Source organism: Setaria italica, chromosome II (genome assembly GCF_000263155.2).
Source record: "Setaria italica strain Yugu1 chromosome II, Setaria_italica_v2.0, whole genome shotgun sequence".
NCBI classification, from domain to species: domain Eukaryota; kingdom Viridiplantae; phylum Streptophyta; class Magnoliopsida; order Poales; family Poaceae; genus Setaria; species Setaria italica.
In genome coordinates this window covers 42671900-42683780 of record NC_028451.1, presented here as the reverse complement: position 1 = coordinate 42683780, position 11881 = coordinate 42671900, and the positions used below count along the sequence as shown (strand labels likewise).

The 11881-nt window shown below is 49.9% G+C and overlaps 2 protein-coding genes across 3 annotated transcripts; one reads left to right on the top strand and one right to left on the bottom strand.

Moving 5' to 3' along the window:
* Positions 1-1695: 1695 nt before the first annotated feature.
* On the top strand, positions 1696-5238 carry LOC101761034 (pentatricopeptide repeat-containing protein At5g42310, mitochondrial). Of its 2 annotated transcripts, none has more exons than XM_004957898.3 (5): positions 1696-3410; positions 3785-3937; positions 4074-4145; positions 4487-4676; positions 4814-5238. In XM_004957898.3, exons 1-4 carry the CDS (start codon positions 1743-1745, stop codon positions 4595-4597), a joined length of 2004 nt encoding a protein of 667 aa, XP_004957955.1. In that variant the 5' UTR covers positions 1696-1742; the 3' UTR covers positions 4598-4676; positions 4814-5238. The 2 variants fall into 2 exon arrangements, with proteins under 2 accessions (XP_004957955.1, XP_004957956.1); XM_004957899.3 differs by having other exon boundaries at positions 1743-3410; positions 4771-5238.
* A 366-nt stretch (positions 5239-5604) lies between these two features.
* Positions 5605-7593, bottom strand: LOC101760633. Its single transcript, XM_004957897.2, has 4 exons — positions 7465-7593; positions 6971-7044; positions 6405-6760; positions 5605-6322 (listed from the first exon to the last, which is right to left on the bottom strand). The coding sequence occupies exons 3-4, from the start codon at positions 6738-6740 to the stop codon at positions 5783-5785; spliced, it is 876 nt and encodes a 291-aa protein (XP_004957954.1). The 5' UTR covers positions 6741-6760; positions 6971-7044; positions 7465-7593; the 3' UTR covers positions 5605-5782.
* Between the last annotated feature and the right edge of the window lie 4288 nt (positions 7594-11881).

Sequence of the window (11881 nt, the reverse complement as noted above, 5' to 3'; positions counted from 1 at the left end):
TTCACCAACAATCCATTTTGAATATAAAAAATTGCAAATACCAAATATTATTTACACTACAAATCCCTGCAATATGCTAGTAACTTGAAGTTTTGTGAACTGCAAAAGGCCGAAAAGACTATGATAAAAAAGCTAACCACTTCTTATCCTTTAATCGTTCTTGATGAAATAGATGGTGGGAATCCAAAGTACGGGTAACAAGAGGAGGATCCCATTCTACTGACCCTCGCAATATTGGAAGTTTTAGTCTTGAGTGAGAAACAGACATAATTAACATATGACGGACCATTGAAATATGGCGGGTGTGCTAGGAAAAGGTGTCCTTCGGCTAAACCAATGAATCCATTTAAGCAAGGAGAACACAGTGGGGTTGTATCACTCATATGCCATTCATTGTCCCTTCCACTGCCATTTTGCCATTCATCGTCGTGCCATGTCGCCTGCATTTCTGGCCGTTGGATCTTATCGGCCGGCTCATCCACAGGCATGGAAGCGAGCGGCCGAGCGCTCTCGAACCATCGCACGTCTCAGCGCCATCTTCACCTCCTCGGCTGCTCCGGCGGTTCGGCCAGCGACCACGAGACTTGAGGAGAGTGTGAGAACACTCGCACAACCTACCGTGCCTCCCTTCACCGACCACGCCGCTCTTCGCCTGCCGTACCGCCCGCCGCCCGCACCTTCCTCTGCACCCCGCCGGCCTCCCCGCATCGCCAGTGCTTCCCGGCGTCGCTACCTACCTCTGCCCGGCGCCTGCCTCGTCACCCTCGTCTCGGCCAACCCGGCCCTCGCCACCGTACAGGACACCGAACGAATCATGCGCATCCTCGGCATCGACCCCGACGGCGTGCGTCGAGCTCACCAGTTGCCTGCGGAGTATATACTCGATTCCTCACGAATTCACTCAAGCCGAAGACATTATCCCCTCCGACTAGCAGCATCGAGAAAGGCAAAGCCTTCCGCCTTCTCTCCTGCCGCAGCCTGATCTGCGCCATCATTCCTTTGCTGCTCCTGTTCCATACGCACGCTGCCCGCCGCTCGCGGAGGAGAAACGGCGTCCGCGCCGGCGCCAAGCAAGGCACACGTGACGAAGCAGGCAAGCGGCGCCAGTCCTTTGCGGCTCTCCCGCGTCCCTGTACGCCCTCCTCAGTTGGCGCAGCATGCTTCATTCTAGTCCATCAAGTTAAAAGATGATTAGCCTCGTTGAAATACTATGTGCCTAGTTATTCCCTAATAAGATTCAGATTGTATTGAGTAATAGTGAGAAAATGGAATCCCGTTACAAGTAGGGGCAAATTTTTTATGTGGAAATGCTTTCTAAATATTTCATATCGAATAGGGGTAAACATGTTCTTAAAAAATAGGGGTATATTTGCAAGTGTAAATGTCTTCTTTTAGCTCATTTGACACCACTATGTACTCGAATATTGGTAAATTTTGTCTTCAAATTTAAAAAGTAAGGGTAAAATTATAAAGTGGATAAAAATGAGGGTAAAATTATAATTGGAATGAAAGTAGGAGAAGAACACACTAGCCCTATATACGTAATACATGTATACAACCTCGAACCTCGGTATCCTACCATTTGTGACACCGACAGGTGGGGTCCACATGGCAGTTCTGGCTTCAACCCGAAGCCAAGTGGGGACAAAATATCACAAAACCAGATAAACCCCCGTCTCCCTTCCTCCCTCCCGCGCCCGCCCCTCCACCACTCGCTCTCCTCCGTCCACCTCCACACCACCATGCCCGCCTCCCTCCTTCCCTCGACCTTCCTCCCTCACCGCCTGCGCCGCCTCGGTCCCGCCGGCTGCACCACCTCCCCCGCCGCCTCCTCGGCCCCTGCTCCCTTGAGCCGCTACGACTTCGAGCCCCTCCTGTCCTACCTCTCCTCCCCGTCTGTATCGGCCTCCCTCACCTCGTCGTCCCCACCGGCATCCGTTCCGGCGCCCGAGCGCCGCCTCGCCGCGTCCTACTCGGCCGTTCCGTCTCACGAGTGGCATGCGCTGCTGCGGGAGCTCGCCGCCAGCGACGCGTCGCTGCCGCTCGCCTTCGCGCTGCTGCCCTTCCTCCACCGCCACCGCCTCTGCTTCCCGCTCGACCTGCTCCTCTCCTCGTTGCTCCACTCGCTCTCCGTCTCCGGCCGCCTGCTCCCGCACTCGCTGCTGCTCTCCTTCCCGCCGTCGCTCACCGACCCGCCCTCGCCGCTGCTGCTAAACTCCCTCCTCGCCGCCTCCGCCGCGGCCTCGCGCCCCGCCGTCGCGCTGCGGCTGCTGGGCCTGCTCCGGGAGCACGACTTCCTCCCGGACCTCGCGTCCTACTCGCACCTCCTCGCCTCGCTGCTCAACACCAAGGACCCGCCCGACGCCGCACTTCTAGAGCGTCTCCTCGGCGACCTCAGGGAGTCGCGGCTCGAGCCCGACGCGCCGCTCTTCTCCGACCTTATCTCGGCCTTCGCGCGGGCGGCGCTCCCGGACGCCGCGCTTGAGCTCCTCGCCTCCGCGCAGGCCATCGGGCTCACGCCGCGGTCCAACGCGGCCACCGCACTCATTTCCGCGCTTGGCACTGCGGGGCGCGTCGCCGAGGCGGAGGCGCTCTTCCTCGAGTTCTTCCTTGCTGGGGAGATCAAGCCGCGGACGCGCGCTTACAACGCGCTGCTCAAAGGGTATGTGAGGATTGGGTCGCTCAAGAATGCAGAGCAGGTGCTCGACGAAATGTCACAATGTGGTGTCGCGCCAGATGAAGCCACCTATAGCTTACTTGTGGACGCTTACACAAGGGCTGGGAGGTGGGAGAGTGCGAGGATACTGCTCAAGGAGATGGAAGCTGATGGGGTGAAACCAAGCTCTTATGTGTTCAGCCGGATCCTTGCAGGGTTCCGTGACAGGGGAGATTGGCAAAAGGCGTTTGCAGTGCTCCGAGAGATGCATGCTAGTGGGGTAAGGCCGGACCGGCATTTCTACAATGTCATGATAGATACATTTGGGAAGTACAACTGCCTGGGGCATGCAATGGATGCGTTTGACCGTATGCGAGAAGAAGGGATTGAGCCGGATGTTGTCACATGGAACACTCTCGTTGATGCACACCGTAAAGGAGGGCGGCATGACCGGGCAATGGAGCTGTTTGAGCAGATGCGTGAAAGCAATTGCCCACCAGGCACGACCACATATAACATCATGATCAATTTGCTTGGAGAGCAAGAGCGTTGGGAGGGTGTGGAAGTAATGCTATCAGAGATGAAGGAGCAGGGACTGGTACCGAACATCATCACATATACTACTCTTGTGGATGTGTATGGAAGGTCCGGTAGGTACAAGGAGGCAATTGATTGCATTGAAGCGATGAAAGCTGATGGCCTGAAGCCATCGCCTACTATGTACCATGCATTAGTCAATGCATATGCTCAAAGGGTAAGGAAATTTTTTATATTGTGGCTTATTTTTTCCATTGTGGTTATGAATGATTATTCAGTAACTACCTGATTATGCCCAGATAGAGATAACTAACCCTTAGCCTTGATGGTACTTTTGAGATACTTTTCATAATAGCCAGTATTGTTCTGCCAACAAAAGACCTGCACAATCTAATTAGATAGGACCTATATGTTCTGATATCAATACCTACGTAGTCGATTTCTAAAGTCAGTGTATGATATGATAGTTTGCTTAGTTATGTATACATATCAGTTGCAATGTGCTCGATATATTTCTGCCAGATTAAGTGAATTTATCTTATTCAAATTAAAATTTTGGGTTATCATGGTTCATGCAATGATTATCTGCAGGGTTTAGCAGACCATGCGTTAAATGTGGTCAAGGCTATGAAAGCAGATGGTCTGGAGGTTAGCATCTTAGTGTTGAATTCGTTGATTAATGCTTTTGGTGAAGACAGAAGGGTTGTTGAGGCCTTCTCTGTGCTGCAGTTCATGAAAGAAAATGTGAGTGGTGTTTCTGTCATTGTTTTGTTATGATCTGTTTCGGATACTCATATTACGCGTTCTTCTGTTCACGCTGTCTTTGGCAATTCATCTGCGTGTAATGAAAGTTTGCTATGTTCTGCATTTCATACTGCAGGGTTTGAGGCCTGATGTTATAACATACACAACATTGATGAAAGCCTTAATTCGTGTTGAGCAGTTTGATAAGGTAAGCACAAACTCTTGTGTGCATCCTTTCTCCTCGCCACAATAAACTAGAGACAACTCAGATCAAAATCTTACGTACTCACTAAGTTACATGCTATCAAATCCATTAGATCTAACAGATCTGATCCAATTTGCTAGTCTAGCTTTTGTTCTTCTCAGATAATTAGAGTAGCAGCTACTGCATTTTACATGGTTGTATAAGTCAACTAGTTATCTTCAATATTACAATTTGTATTTCCTGAATGATTTATATAGTTATAAATCTGCAGGCTCCAATGGGGTAATAGCCGAATAGGCATGGACTGAATTCTTAACCTTGTGGTTTTGCCAATGATTTAACAGGTTCCTGTCATCTATGAAGAAATGATCACTTCAGGATGTGCCCCTGATCGAAAAGCTAGAGCAATGCTACGGTCAGCTTTAAGATACATGAAACACATGAGGGTTGCATAGGCTATTTAGACACAACTACTGATCAAACCTGATGGAAGTATAATCTTTCTGCTGATCTTATTAAACTTTTCAACACAAGGTTAGTGCTGGTCTGATGCCCACATTTTGCTGTAGATTTTCTCAAGTTCATCAGATAACTGTTTTTTCCTGAGACGTATGGTTGTCTTCATCAGGTGAAGCATTCTGACTGGTACACTCTGCTTTTGTGCATGACAGAATCATGATATCTTCATCTGTCCTCCTAATCACTAAGGAGAAGACATGTACATCTTGATCATTTGCAACAGAAAGGAGACTAACGCAAGACGCCAAGGAATGAGGACCTTGATATAGGAAACAAATACGGTGTCCCAAAATTTGAATTGGAAACTTAGAATTGATATTCAATTCCAGTATTTTGCTGAGACAATAGTCCCGTTTGTTTCCGCTTATAAGCGCCTTATCGGTGGAAATAAGCGAGAATCTCGCACGTTTTGCTTATTTCCACCGATTCTCGCAAGTGTATCCAAACAGGGCTAATGAATTGCAACAGGGAATCAGAATTCCAGCTATTCCAGATTGTACTTAGATGCAGACGTCTGTAGAATTTGTGTAGGGCAATACAAAGGAAATGTATTATATTTTTATTGCCTCAAAACTAACTATTGGCTTTGCTCTTATCATTTTGAATTTTCTTTTTATAACGTGCAAACTCGAATTTTATTACCAAGACAATGAAATTACAGACCTAACAGCGCTGGTAGGACTACCAAGGATGACACCCCTAGCGCGCAGCCTAACATCCAGCAAACCCAACAGATTTTTGTACAACAACAAAAAAACGAGGCATGATAGTGAAAATGCACGCAGGTTTCATAATGATGTCATCAAAATAAATTAAACAAAAGAGTGCCGAATTGCTGATATTCTAACACCACATATGGTAAATGGGAACACATTGTGTGTTCTCAAAAACATGGAAATTTAAGGAGGTGCGCACATATTGATTAAAATAAAAATAGCAAGCATACAAAATTAGTACGCTGGACATAAGAAACATTAAGAGTAGCCATATCTTGAACAAAATGTACACATAGATAGCTACATTGCAATGAAGAGTTGGCAGGTACGCAACGAACTTCCAACTTTAAACAATACTAGCAGCCTAACGATAGATCTGCTGTAAGGATAGCAATAGGCTGAGCCTCACTTCTTCCCAATCTCTATCAACAACCAATCCTTCCTCATGTCCATTGGAAGTGCCATAAGACATTCAAACTTGCGATCACTGCTTGTGAGGATACAATAGGCCCTTAGCAAATCATCACGTGCTAAATTGGGTATCGCTTGAAGCGCTGCAAAAATTTCCTTAGGACATGCAGACTTTGGCTCCTCTTGAGTCTCATTTGACTTCATAGATATTTGGAAAGAATTTTTTATGTTACCAGACATGCAAAGGAGTGCATCCTTTGTTCTGAACCTCTTCATCCTGCCTTGTTTGTTTGATTGGGTCAACATGGGCGGTCCAGGACGGTATTGACTGCTAGGTCCAGATGTTGAAGGTGAACTTGGACTTGGAGTATGGTGACGAACATCTTCGGCAACCTTCATTGCCACCTCTTGGCCATTCTCAGCACCTGCGCTAACATCCTCACTTGTGGCAGCATGGTCTCTGGAAAATATTAGGCTTATTGCATCCCAGTTCTTGATAACTTTATGCTGATAGCAAGCAGCAGCTTTGTTTTTCTGCAAAATAGCCATCAAAGTTCAACTACATGCCTGAACTTGTTCCAGTACAAACTACCAAAAATGAATCCATTTACCCCACCTCTATGTATCTGCTCCAAGCATCCTCATTGTGAATCACAAGCTTGTTCCTGTCCTGATCCCACTCAAATCCATCATGGGCGAGTATTCTGCCAAGGACATTGCAGTGCTTGTCGAACGTCTTGCATCTTGACATCACATGATCCTTTGTGATGTCCACGTTGCACTTCTCCCGCACATTTCTCACTGCCGCAGTGTATACATGTGGCTTCCATCCATTAGCTGTGTGATCCCCATTGTTGTGATGCTCAACAAGAACATCCAGGAGTGCCTGATCCATATCATCCGTCCAAGTAAGATAGCCTCTATACTTCTTCTTACCATTGCTCGCACTCATGGTGTACCAGATCTCTTATGCTAAAATCAGGAAAGAAACGTATTAGACTTTTCAAGTATGATAAAGCCTGATTTATAAGCTTTGGATGCTAAAATGAATCATTTGATAGAATTTGGAAGTATAATCCAGCAAATGAATTCTTAAATTCAATGTTCATTTTGCTTCCTTCCTCTGGCATAAGCTTTATACACTAGAAACAAGCACATGACTACATGGATCTTGCAACATACCTGATGCCCTTACTGCACCTTGCTTGTGTTGTCTACTTGTCTGCTAGACACCTGGGCTAGCACAGGACTCCAACCTGCACGTACGCAAGTTTCAGCAATCACAAGATTTTCAGGAACCAGGAAATCCAAAACTGAACTAACGGAGAGCATGCATAAAGCAAGGTTGAGTGATTATAAAAAAAACAACAACAAAAAAGGCAGAGTCGCGTCGGGTAGGCGGAGGAGGGGTCCTGAAGTTGGATGTAGAAACCGGCGGCCGGAACTGCGAAATGTGGAGGGGGTGGGGTGGGGTGTTGCGCTGCCGGAGCGGGTGAGGGGGTGGCGGCGGCGGCGTACGGGAAGACGAAGGTCTGCCGGTGTGCCGCAGCCTTCGGGTAGGATTACGACAGGAGTAGGAGAATTCGCCGGAGGAGGGGAGCCGAGGGTCGAGGAGGGCCTAGAATAGCGCCGGCGAAGAGGAAGAAAGGGAGGGACGGAGGGTGGTGGAGATTTACCTGTAGCCTAGCGTCCGGGAGACGAGACGAGGAGCGGCGGCGGCGGCGCCGCGGAGGCCTCAATTCCACAGGATTCCGGGGTTGGGGTTCGGAATTGTGTGGCTTTCGTTTGATAGCTGAAGATTATTCCACGTGGATTCAAATTCCGTAGGTTAGCTGAAATCCAAAAGAAAATGTTAGGGGGCCTCGAATCTGGGTTGTTAAAGACCGGTTGGGCTCACTAGTAGAGTACAATCCCCTCGACCATCTAAAAGAAAACTCCTGAAATTAATTTTAAATTCTGTTGTGTTGGTACATTCTTATCCTTAAAGCAAGATTAAACAACCATGTCATTAAGATATCTTCGGAATTTACATTGGGCTATGAATGTTGAAACATTGAATTCTAATAGTTTTTGCTATTTCTAAATTGCATTTCGATATAGATTTTGCAAAAATTTGTCCACGGCAACACAAAAAAAATCATCATACCATCTTATTGCCTCAAAACTGGCATGCCGTCGTATCTCCTTTATCGTTAAGGCTCTGGTTTGAAATTTGGCAAACAATTCCTGAAAGGAAATCAAATCCCGGGAACTTCCTGGGACTGCTGCTACTCCACCCTGTCCGCAAAAGGCCGCGCGCTCAGCTTATCTCCGTCGTGGGCCGACGTTTCCACGGGAAACAACGGAACCGAGCGTGGGCCAGGAAACGCACCATCCGAGTTTTCTCTACGACGTTCCTCACTTCCTCCACCCGCGACAAGGAAACAGAGGAAAAATAGTATCAAATCCGTTTCCGAATCGATCTCACCCTGATGGCCTGATCACGGATCGAATCACTTATTAGATACCGCCGGCGCCGATCCATTCCCCAAACCGATGAGGGGAACGGATCAAGGCGACGTCGGCGGCTGCTGCCGAGGCGGAGGCGCGGACCGCATCAGCAGCCTCTCCGACGACCTCCTCCACATCATCCTGCTCCACCTCACGAACGCCGCCGAGGCCGCGCGCACAAGCATCCTCTGCCGCCGCTGGCGCCGGGTCTGGGCCTACCTCCCGGAGCTTTCTTTCTGCTACCAGAACGAGCCGGTGTCCGCGGCGCAAGCGCACATTCGCGTCGACGCCGCCTTGGCCGCGCGCCCACTCGGCGGCCACCGTCACCCGCCTCGAGATCACGATACCGGACGGGTCGCCCGGCATCCCCACGGACAGCGTCTCTCCGTGGCTGCGCTTCGCCTCGGAACGCCTCACGGGCGAGCTCTCGCTCTCGCTGCCCTACAACAGCGCGGAGCAGGAGGAGGAGGAGCTCCTGCTTCCCCCGTGCGAGAGGCTCACGGCCATTCGCTTCGACCTCAACCGCACGCTGCGGTTCCAGCTGCCCCCGACCGGCGGCGCGTTCCCGGCGCTGGCCACCCACAAGATAACGAACGCCCGCGTCGACGGCCGCGAGCTGGAACGCTTCCTCTCCACCCGCTGCCCACGCCTGGAGGAACTCGTCCTGGAGTGGATCACGCTGCGAGATGGAGCTCCTGTCCTCTCCATCCGCTCCGACTCGCTGCGGCGTCTGGAGACCAGCGGCATGGGATTCGAAGGCCAGCTTCAGGTCGCCGCCCCACAGCTCCGGTGGCTTTGTCCGGAGAGCCTGTGCGGTCTCCACGTCGCGGCACCCAATCTCTCCGAGCTGCTCTGGGAAAGCCCTAATTACGACCCGACGCGCCACCGTTTCGCAGAGGCTGGGCGCCATCTCCTGCGCCTGTGACCTCGACGAACCATCCTGCGGCGGTCCTGATGCGACGATTCGACATCTTTGACGAGCTAGACGTGACAGTCTCCATTGCGAAGGTGCGCCTGTGCCTACACGCACCACACGAGCATTCTGTTGTTGGTCGGTAAAACTCCGACTCTGTTGTTTTTGTTTCGTGTGTTTTTTTTATAAAAAAATTGCAGGGCACGCAAGAATACGAGAGATACCTAGAGGACATAAAGAACCTTTCCAAGTGTCAGGTTTTGGTGGTAACATTCACGGACATAAAGCATTCCCTTATGCCAACTGTGCTACATCTTCTCATGAAATTAAATGTGTTGGCATAAGAAAGCTTGTGGTACATTTGAGTTATACAACGATACGTGCAGTGCGTATATAACTAGTCCATTCATTTATTACATTTTTTTTTCAGGAAGATTATCCTTGCAAGTCTGACATTCTTACACTTTTTTTTTCAGGAAGATTATCCTTGCAAGTCCCCGGGATGTCCATGTGGGTTGCAACAGAAGGCAAACAACATTGCACTGGATTCACTCGAAGAAATAGAAGTTAAGGGCTACGATTCAGACCACAAAGTGGAACTGGTGAGGCTATTGTGCAAATGCAGCGCAATGTTTCGAAAAAGGATGGCCATTACCGTGTATTCACAAAGCAGTTATATGCGTGCGAAGATCATCAATAGCATTCGCACTCGGAACAACCAAGTTCAACTCACCGTACGCTGTACATGAGTCTGTGGAATTGCCGGTAGCCACACAATATACACCGATATCCCTTTTGTGTCATGTGTCCTAGCTGCATGAATCTCAAAGGGATTGGGGTCGTATATACTCACTCCGTTCTAAATTATTATTCGTTTTGATTTTTCTAGATACAATAGAGTTTGATATGCATACAAAACGAATAGTAGATATGGGAGATGGGAGCCTGGCAATGCAAAGAAAAGCTGATGGGCATGCACAACAATCTGGAAGAAGCGAGCCGGGTTTCTGCCCAGAATTTACTTCCTTTTTGTCTCTGTGGTGTTTGCTGTCTTTTTGAACCAGTCACTGGTCATGGCTTGTGAAGCCACAAAACTCTGAATGTAATATGGTGCTGTGAACACTGAACCATTTTTGTGTTCTGAATCCTGATGCAAACAAACAACTGCATGTGTATTTGATTCCTTCTAGATATCAGCTAGCAAATGGCTTTACTAAAGCATTGCCGAGCAAATTGCTTGAAGACTTAAAAACAATCTAAATCTCAAGAAGAAGAGAAGTTTAGATTGAGAGGGGCTGTTAGAAGTAGATGTTATTCTATGTAACCGAGTGCAAGTTTAATTGTACTCGGATTGTAGCTTGGAGATATTGGTTGTTGTGTCCTGGTTTGGTTTACAGATAGGTCAGAGATAGATTACTTCTATTCTTTTACAACGGGAAGCTGAAACCGACACGAATCATGGGCACGGATCACGGCGACCTCGTCGGCGCCGGCGAGGACCGCATCAGCGGCCTCCCCGACCACCTCCTCCACAGAATCCTGCTCGGCCACCCGGACCTCAGCACCTTCGACGCCGCGCGCACCAGCGTCCTCTCCCGCCAGTGGCGCCGCGTCTGGGCCGACCTCCCCGACCTCTCCTTCAGCTACAGCGGCGAGCCGGGCTCGTACGCACGAACGCACGACCGCATCGACACCGCGCTGGACGCCTACTCCGCGCCGGCGGCAAAATGCCTCAGGATCTCCGTGCCCTTGTCCTGGACTTGCCGAGTCCCCGTGAACCGAGTCGCTTCGTGGCTGCGCTTCGCCTCGCGGCGGCTCGCCGGCGAGCTCCGGCTGTCGCTGCGTTTTGGGAAAAGAAAGAACGAGGAGGAGGAGCTCGTGATTCCCCTGTGCGAGAGGGCTACGGCGATCAGATTCATGGATCTAGGCTGCACGCTGCGGTTCCGGCTGCCACCCGTCGTCGGCGCGTTCGCGGCGCTCGCCACCCTGGGAATAAGGGACGCTAGCTTGGACGGCCGCGAGCTGGACGACATCCTGTCCTCTCGCTGCCCACGCTTGAAGGAGCTCGTCCTGGAGGGGATCATCCTGCCCGATGGAGACGCCGCTGTCCTCTCCATACGCTCCAACTCACTGGAATACCTCAAGTCACCAACGGGTACTTCGGCTGGCTCCAGGTTGCCGCGCCGGAGCTCCAGACGTTGTTCTTGACCATCGGCCCATTCGACCAGCGCGGCACCCTCATAGCTGCTGCTCCGAAGCTCAAGGATGTGTACTGCTACAACAACGACTATGGCTACGACCCCAGCCGCCATCGTTTCGTAGAGGCCGGGAAGCATCTCCGGCGACTGGCGATCAAGGCGAGTGATGCGGCGCTTATGCGGCAGTTCAACGCCGTCGACGAGCTGGTCCTGGATGTCTACCTTCCGAAGGTACGGTGCAAATGACTAAGTTAATAAGCTTGCAGTTCGAAACATTTTTTAAAGATAAATATAATTCAACCTCACATGGGTCATGTGTGTTGAGATCTCTTTTTGTGTGGTTCGTAGGGTGTACAACCATACGAGAGATTTCTTGGGGATACAAGTATGTTTCCAAAGTGTAAGGTTTTGAATGTGTCTTTGCGGTTGGAGCAACATGCATTGGAGCCAACAATGATTCGCCTTCTCAGGAAGTGCGCTGGTATAAGAAAG